This window comes from Gavialis gangeticus, unplaced genomic scaffold, assembly GCF_001723915.1.
Source record: "Gavialis gangeticus isolate Ggan-Ray unplaced genomic scaffold, GavGan_comp1, whole genome shotgun sequence".
Lineage (NCBI taxonomy): Eukaryota > Metazoa > Chordata > Crocodylia > Gavialidae > Gavialis > Gavialis gangeticus.
This window is the reverse complement of record NW_017729025.1, coordinates 92,922,277-92,930,956: the sequence shown is the minus strand read 5'-3', so window position 1 is coordinate 92,930,956 and position 8,680 is coordinate 92,922,277. Positions and strand designations below refer to the sequence as shown.

The 8,680-nt window shown below is 46.4% G+C and overlaps 1 protein-coding gene across 1 annotated transcript in view; it reads right to left on the bottom strand.

Annotated features, from left to right (window-relative positions):
* Positions 1-8,680, bottom strand: part of ACTN1 (actinin alpha 1) — a 207,565-nt gene that overhangs the window by 29,111 nt on the left and 169,774 nt on the right. The window contains exons 9-13 of the mRNA XM_019519169.1: positions 6,892-6,984; positions 5,130-5,360; positions 4,310-4,457; positions 3,056-3,206; positions 265-373 (exon numbers count right to left, since the gene is read on the bottom strand). Coding sequence (XP_019374714.1) covers positions 265-373; positions 3,056-3,206; positions 4,310-4,457; positions 5,130-5,360; positions 6,892-6,984 — 732 coding nt within the window. The remainder of the gene's footprint in view (positions 1-264; positions 374-3,055; positions 3,207-4,309; positions 4,458-5,129; positions 5,361-6,891; positions 6,985-8,680) is intronic.

Here is an 8,680-nt window from a genome sequence, read left to right as displayed (position 1 = left end):
AAAAACTTGGGAAACCACGGCTTTTCCCTTGCAGGCTGTCGGAGTTCCAGCCTGCTAGGGGCTGCTTGTGGGGGGCCTTGTGCCCCTTGCCCCACATGCCCAGTCCCTGCCCCACACCTTTGGGGGTCTGGGGCCTGGGGGTGGGGGGCAGCAGGTCAGGAGTGAGGGGCACTGGCCATTGATGTTTACAAATGGGTCCTGGTACAAGAGGGTGAGAACCACTGCTCTAGACTCTCAAATTTAACTTCAGCGAACACATCTTACCTCCAAGGCCTCTCTACGTTTCTGAGTTAAGGCACCCAGATTATCCCACTGGTCACATATCTTCTGGCACCGGGCGTTGACACTTGGGGAGTCGTAATAATCCAGCTCACTAACAAAAGAAAAAGGAAAGAGAAAAGTAAGCAGACACCCAGAGAAGCAATCCGTCAAGAGCTCCCTATCAACCTTCACGCGAAAGCAGACAAAATGTCCCAAGTCCTATACGGGAGAATCTTTGGGGGGACCAGTGGTGTTCAGTTCCAGAGTTGTTGCACAATGATACTGTGTACTGATCTCAGAAGAGTGCAACACAGAGATTCTAAAGTAAAAAAAATAACCCAAATACATTGTTTCTCTGTGATCTATTATCAGTTAGTGGGGAAGGCTGCCCAGTGAGCAGAGTTGTACAAGTATCCTGGGAAAGAAAAGCAGACTTCCATCTGAACTGGAAGCTGGTAGTTTCTGATATTTCTGGTAGTTTCTGAGTTTGAAGGCATACCTAATTAACTCCATTAGAGAATATTGGCTGGCTACAGACCTGCATCTATATATGTGCAGTGAGGGGCACAAAAAGACTTCATTAAACATTAAAAATAAGCATAGACTCATTCTAATGGATGCAGGGTGTGAGAGGCACCCTCTGGGCAAGGAGGAACAGCAGGTGTGCACAGGACATTAACACATTTAAAATGACCCAAAATATAAAGTATGGGCTAATGCGCGGTGCCTCCTGCATTGCCTGTAATGACCAGAGCATGGCACTCAAAGACAACATCCATTAAGAGCAAGGAGGTGGAGAAGATACATGCAAGTATGTTGTGGATCAGGATCTTGCACCACTTAGTTCTTTTACTTCTGCGTATAGCAGGAGAGAAAAAGACCTCCATGCAGGAAGGTGAAGGCTGGCCAGGAATCCTCTGTGGGAAGAGGGAGGTCATACAGCTGAGCATCCTTGGAATATTGGAATAACTGATTTGATGACCAACTATACATGCAAAGGGGCTGGGCAGTTAGTCCTGGAGAGTGAAACCCTCCAGTTTCCCTAAATAAGCCCTGCACAGACAGCAGCAGTGCTGACTTGCTCCAGAGCCCCCAACCAATGTTTCATGCATGACTCATCAGTACACCTCTGGGAAAGTGGGAAGTCCAGCACACAGCTTATTCAGCATTTGGCCTCTTTGTTGAGAATGCTAACAAAGCAGCCAGTCTCCAGCTCCGAGGGTGGCCTTTGAGACAGGCACTGAGCCTGCCGTTCCCTCACACCTTTCACATGTTCTGAGGTGTGGTACTTTATTGGAGCCCAGAGCCAGGCTTCTCCAATCTTTCCCACTCCTGGCAGGGATTTTACCACTTTGGCTGCGTGGCTAACACACAGGCTCAGTCTGCCTTAGTTTTAATCTCTGCTCTCTGAGATCAAGAACTGCTTTGACACCCCCTGCCACTTCATCCCCAGGTAAACTCCTGCAGTGGACACAGGACCACATTTTCAAATCTGTGCTGGTGAAAGAGAGAGTCAACAATCTTGATTTTTGTAAAGAAATACACTCCCGCCCCCCCAACCTGAATAGCACTGGTGTTAGCTCAGCCCTGGGGCTTGAATTGAAGGTTTTATTCTTTAATAATGAGGACCTGGAGACAGGGCCAAGTTGTGCAGAGCCCCTTGCCAAGTAACACACAGGGCTTCAGCCAGTTCCCTTCTCAAACCACACTGGCCACCTCTTGCCTGCCTACAAACTGCAGCTTTCACATGCTCCAGCTTCCCCTTTCCAGGAGGCTTCACTTTTCCTTGTAACCCCCATTCCACCCTCACTAGGAAATAGAGCTGACATTAAATTAAGTTTTTCAAGCAAACAGCAGGGGAAGGCAGGAAGGGAATTCAGCTCCTGCTAGGTCAGACAGGAAAGTGGAGTGTGTTCAATCTGCCAGGCCAGCTGATTGGTGCAGGGCTCCTGGAAGCCTGGGGCCTTACAGAACTGCTACTGCATGAAATCAAACAGATCACCTCATACCAGCCTGCGATCGATCGATCACTATCCCCTCCCCGGCACACTAACCAGGGTTTGATATGTGAAAAGGAGAGAAAAGGATTCCAGGTTGGCCTCTGCGGTGCTGCTATTAAACTACTGTATTCTTTTGCATACAACATACAACCTTCTCCTCCTCTCTGCCCAAAAACAGCTGCTAAAAATTGGAGTGTGCATTATAAGTGAGGAAATATGGTAACAGCAGTTTCTCATGCTTAAGCTTCTGCTGGGCAAAACTAACTGAAGCAATCCACAGGAAGCAGAACAATAAGCAGGCTTGGATACTAGCTGCTGCTACTCCATTACTTACTACATGGAAAGATGTTTTTTTCTTCATTTTGCCTTTCAAAAACAAAGCCTGTATCTTATTTTAGGGCTTGTGTATGCTAGAAAATATGTTAATAAGAGACAAACTATTATTTCTCACCCTGAAAAACTGCAGCAGCTCTCAAACCCCACAAGGGTGGAAGAGGGCAAGGCCGAACAATGAGACAGAATTTCCATCCACCTCTATCTCAGAATCATGCACATTATCCTACCCTCCCACAGTTCATCATCTCTGGTTAGTCAGTGTCCCGGTTTGCACTTCTGTGCCTGCCTACTGGAGAACAGTGCCCTCCCCCTCTAGCAGCGCTGGGGTTGTCCTATATTCCTACATGTTGGACAGGGACAGTATATGATATTGCTGGGCAGGACAGCAAAGCTGATTAATCTCCACAGCTCCCCATGCTAGCCCAGAGGAAAGACTAGGTGCCAGAAGGCTGTCGTACTTGAGTTCTTGTGCAATAGCAGCAATCTGCTCCACACGGTCCTGGTGAGCAGCCAGGTCGCTCTCAAAGGCCTCGTGTTTCTTAAGCAGGGCCTTGATCTCTGACAGAGTAGCTGTTTCATAGTCCTTCTGCTGCAGCATTGCCTCTTTGCCTAGAGAGGGAGCCAAAGAACAGAGAAATGAAAAAGGGACCTAAAGCAAATCAGTTTGCATCCCTACTCCATGCCAAGGCAGACAGGCTTGCCTTCCCACGAGGCACCCACTACCAAGCCAAACACAGCAGTTCTAGCATGCTGCAAGCAAGACACACAAGTCTGCAGAACCACACTTCTCAGTCTCAAACCACCACTCCTAGGTGGTAAGTCATAAGCATTAAAGGCACACTGCTCAGCTCAGTCCAGCTTGGTCAGGCTCACAGGCCCCCAGACTCAGATTTCCAGCATGGACCCAGAAAAGGCAAGCAGTGCATGAGGCAACACAGTCAGAATGGGCAATATGTTGTGCTTAGAGACCATGTATTTTATGGACTGCAACGGTACCCATGTGACCACAGAATTCCTGGAAGGATAGTGAAGCAGGCAAGTTCACAATGGTGTCTTTCAGGCATCATACCAAAGGTTGGTATTTGCCAGAGGCCAGCCAGTAGTTCCCCAGCTCAGAAGATACAGATGCACTGACACTCTTGTTCTTAAAATGGTGGCCATTCTGAGTGTCTGTGTTATTTGGTTGTACAGGGCCTAGGAAGAATGGGGTTCTAATTCTTGCATATATTCCTCTAATGCCCCTGTTTTATAAGTTACTGTTATTTCTTTAGACCCGTATCTCCTCTCAGTATTAATATTTGATATTATTTTTTCCTCTTACAAAGATGAGTGGATTTGGTGCTTGCAGAGGTGCAAATGATGAACAGACATCACTGGTTTGAGCCAGGCCAGAGTGTTGGCTGCAATGATAAAATTTCCTTCCTCTGACTCTGCCAATCTCACTCCATTTTCACAAACTGCCCTCTTCTACCTCTGCTCCTCTGGATCTGTCCAGTTTAGTGACTGCCAATTGTGCCAAACCATACCGTGCGATGGACACCAAGGTATTTTCTTTAATTTGAGATTTAACAATAAAATAACCAACAGCACCCAGGTCTCTTGATGTGAAGAGCTAATACTATAACCCCTTATGAAATCTCTCTCTTTCTCTCTGCCCTCAGATAGATGACTGTGTTTTCAGAGGCAATGGGAAGTATTAAGATTGGCATTACCATCCGTCCAGGACTCGTGAATAGAAGCTTTCTGCCGGAACTTCTCAGCCAGGTGGTCCAGCCTCTCTAGCCTTCGGATCTCATTCAAAAGCCACTCCTCATAGCCTTTCTCAGCCTGCTCTAGGCCTGCCCATGCGTTGTTTATATCCTACAGTGACGAAGAAGTTACAGCAGCGTGAGGGGAAAGGGACTGGTTCAGAAGATGCGAAAGGTTCTTCAGCATCATGCTCTGAGCATTCAGCCAAGATGGCCATAGATTTCCATTCATCATTGTGTAGCAACAGGAAACCTAAGTTTGGCTTCAGAAGTCGTGAAATGTAGATTTGGAGAGGGCCAGTGATTTGATAGCCCTGATGTGGCAGGTCAGGATAGAGCAGAAGCATGGAACTCAAGAGAGGTGAACCACTGCATCTGTATTAAGGTATCTAGGAATACAACGAAGTATAGCGGGAGGCTGTCTCTACCACGCCCCACCCCCCACCTCTTGGTCGGTCCTTCAAATGGAACATCAATAAAAAATTACTTTGTGGGCTCAAAGCAGGTGCACTCAAACTTCACCCACTCACATTTGCCAGGAGCCTGTGGGGGACAGCTTATCTGTATAATTTGAGCAGGGAGCAACTGCTCCCACTTCATAATAAAGGAATAATCTGTGAAGATGACAGGTCTCAAAGAGCTATGTCCTGCAGCGTAGTGCATACAGGAACTAGTAGTTTACACTGAAGATGGTCACACTTTGCCCAGCCCTGGGGCTCAAAGAAGTCAATGTTGGTTAGGAATGGAAGGCAGAGGCCTCACGCTCTCAGTATGTCAGACTCACCGAGACCATTTTCCCCTCTGATGGCATGAATGCTGGCCTATTGCTGAGCCGCAGCTTGGTCTGCAAGGTGTTGAAATTGATCTCAAGCTGGCACTTCTCCTGGACCTTGGGGGGTTTGTGCAGGCGGCGGTAGTCCCGGAAATCCTCCAGTTTCTGTTGCATGGCTTGCATGGTATTTTCTGGTGCCCGGTTCTCCAGCCAAGGGATAGTGCGGCGGATCCATTCCAGCAGCTACCAATATCAAAGATGAGAAGGGGAAGTCAGAAGAGCTTCAAATGACTTAAGATTAAGCCCCAATTTAAATTTTGTTAAAATTATGTGTGTCCTCTAAATTTAACAAGGTCCGTCTGCTTTAAGTTGGAAACTGGTTGTTGCCAGCAGGGTTCTGCCAAAGGCAAAGAATTTCAAGCAATGACTGCCAACCAGTTGAAGTAGCATTATGGTGTCTACACTGTATATACATTGATATTGAGGAACATAGTTACAATACTGTAATCCTCTATATGCACTTAACTCATAGTTTGGTTCTGTAGTGTCAAGACCAAACTGTTTTCAAATTGTGTGGTATGATTTAAGGACACTGCAAGCCTGACCAGGGAATATTAGCTCCCTTTACTGTCCTGTAATTTATTTGCCTTCCCTGACTCAAAACACTTAATCTCACACAAATGAAGTTCTGACCTCCAATCCTATTTTTTCACGTTACCTTTCTGGAAGTCAGCATGTCTCAGAGAACAGTCTGCATTTATCAACAGCTCCTTAATAGGGAGCTAGCAGAAGGGGCACTGTAAGCAGGATACCCTGCCTTGTGTAAGCACCAAGAAGCAGGACATGATGACATACATTCCCAAAACAACTCTATTTATTCTGATTTCAATTCAGCATCAGTATTAAAATCTCCCTCCTTGTACTCCAGGCCTTTTGTTGTCTTGCTCCAATCAGCTTTATCTGGCCCCCTGGGCTCTTCAATCTCCCACCTCCACTCATCTACTACTGATGTTTTCTGGTCATGAGTATGGTCATTTCTGTAGTCTCAACACTGTTAATGTGTGAGCCTTCATCTGGCAGTTCTTGTTACCTGGAACAGCCTCCCCACTTGTATCTGACAGACTCACTTATTCCACCTATTAGTGAATGTTTATTTCCTTTCTTGCCTATCCCTGTAACGTCTTTGGGATACAGTTTGTAAGACTGATGCTATAAGTCATACAATCCTGCACAGCATATCTTAAAAATGGCTTGCTTTTTCCTGTAATTTTTGGCAGAAGGCAGTGACACCTTAGAGAGAACTCATTCATTTTGTGATACAGTGATTTCTTTTATTAAAATCTGCAGTCTGCTGCCTATTCTGTTGCAGATTACCATCAAGCTAAAAGGAGATTACATTTGCCATTGGCTTTAACTCAAAGTCTTTCATTTTTCCTGACTGGAAGAAAAATTACTTTCTAAAACATGGAACATTAATATTCTAAAGCAGTAGTTAGTAACTTTTTTCTGTCAGTGGGCTGAAATGACCCAAATCAGGTCTGAGACAGGCAAACACTAGGACATCACTGCCTCTTCTCCTCACTGCCCAGCTATGGCATGGCACGTGTGAAGTCATCTACTGCCAAATGCTGCCAAAGCCTCCTAGCTCTGGGTCAGATGTGCCCCACAGGTCAAATGACCCTTCTTTTACAGTATTAGACACTGGATCCTGGGTTTAAATTAAATTCTTCTCTGCATACACTGTTCAGGAATTGACAGCACTATGGACACTTACATCGCTGGCCAGTTTTTCATAGTCTTCCATGAGCTGTTCATTCTCTTGATTGACTGCCAGTACCTTGCAGATACGATTTGCTGCTGTCTCCGCCTGTCAAAGAGGAGAAGAACAGGAGGAAGAAAAGAAGTGTTAAACACCCTATTAACCAAATGTTGTTTTAGCTTCCTACATACCTGTGGGAAAGGGTTCTGTCTTCCATCCCTGAATCTAGCAGCTCATCTCTGGTCCAACAGTGTGTCCTGGAAACTTACTGATCCATCTGACTTTCTATTATAACAGATTTTTTCCACTTCAAATAAATACCTCTCTGCACTGCCTAATGTTCAACTGATCCAGCAACCTCACTGTGTTAGTCCCCAGAATCTCAGGCTATCCATATCTACTCTGGAATTATTCCCATAGATATCTCTAAGGTGTCCCAACCACTCATTACTTATTGAAGGGACACTGATTCTCCCTTTACAAAAAGCACGAAGCAGCTGTCATTCAGACATGTCCTCCCTTCACAACATAGATGCTCAAAGCTATGAGTTTAATAATTGGGTTCTGATCCCTGGGCACAACTGTGACAGATGTCAAATGTAAGACTTCCTTAAGTGCTTTTATCTCTACAAAAATGCTGCCTAATTACAGTTAATCCATACACTGGACTCTGGATAAATTTTTAGCTAGTCTCTAAGAGAAAGTTTTAAATATCTAAGTAGTTTCTTTTTCCTCACCTTCACTTCTGCTTCAAACAACTATCTTCTAGCTTACCTGTCTTCAGAGCTGAGGCTGAGGATAAGCCAGGAGCAACCTCACTGGCTTGCTTCTGTGTTTGGAGGGTGTGTGGACTTAAATAGGCAGGTATGCTCAGCCGGTCCTTGCTGGAACCTGGAACTACTGTGGTGTAGACAAGGCCCCGGAGTGCTATACTGTCATAAACAGCACGGGCACCTCCCATCTTCAAAAAAGGGAGGAAGGAGGACCCGGGAAACTATAGGCCAGTTAGTTGTACCTCAACCCTGAGTAAGCTTTTTGAGAGAATTATCCTGGCACATATCCACAAGGGGCCAGCGGGGGAGGTTATGCTTAGGGGCAACCAACACGGCCTTCCAAACTGATGGCCTTCAATGACCAGGTCACAAAATCCTTACACACAGGGGTAGCAGTGGACATAGTCTTTCTAGACTTTAGGAAGGCCTTCAACACTGTCTCTCACCCCATTCTCATTAAAAAACTGGGGGACTGTGGTGTCGACACCTACACAGTCAAATGGGTCGCCAACTGGCTGGAGGGCCGCACCCAGAGAGTGGTGGTGGATGGGTCATTTTCGACCTGGAGAGATGTGGGCAGTGGGGTCCCCCAGGGCTCGGTCCTTGGGCCCTCACTGTTCAACATCTTCATCAGTGGCTTGGACGAGGGGGTAAAAAGCGCCCTGTTCAAGTTTGCTGATGACACTAAGATGTGGGGGGATGTGGGCACACTAGACGGGAGGAATAGGCTGCAATCGGACCTAGACAGGTTACAGGGGTAGACCAATGGGAACAGGATGGGTTTCAACACAGACAAGTGCAAGGTGATGCACCTGGGGAGGAAGAACCAGCACCATACCTACAGGCTGGGGAACTCCCTTCTTGTTAGTGCAGAGACAGAAAAGGATCTTGGAGTCATTACTGATGCCAAGATGAACATGGGCTGGCAGTGTGGGGATGCAGTCAGGAAGGCCAACTGCACCTTGTCATGCATCCACAGATGCATCTCAAGCAGGTCCAGGGAGGTGATACTCCCCCTCTATGCGGCACTG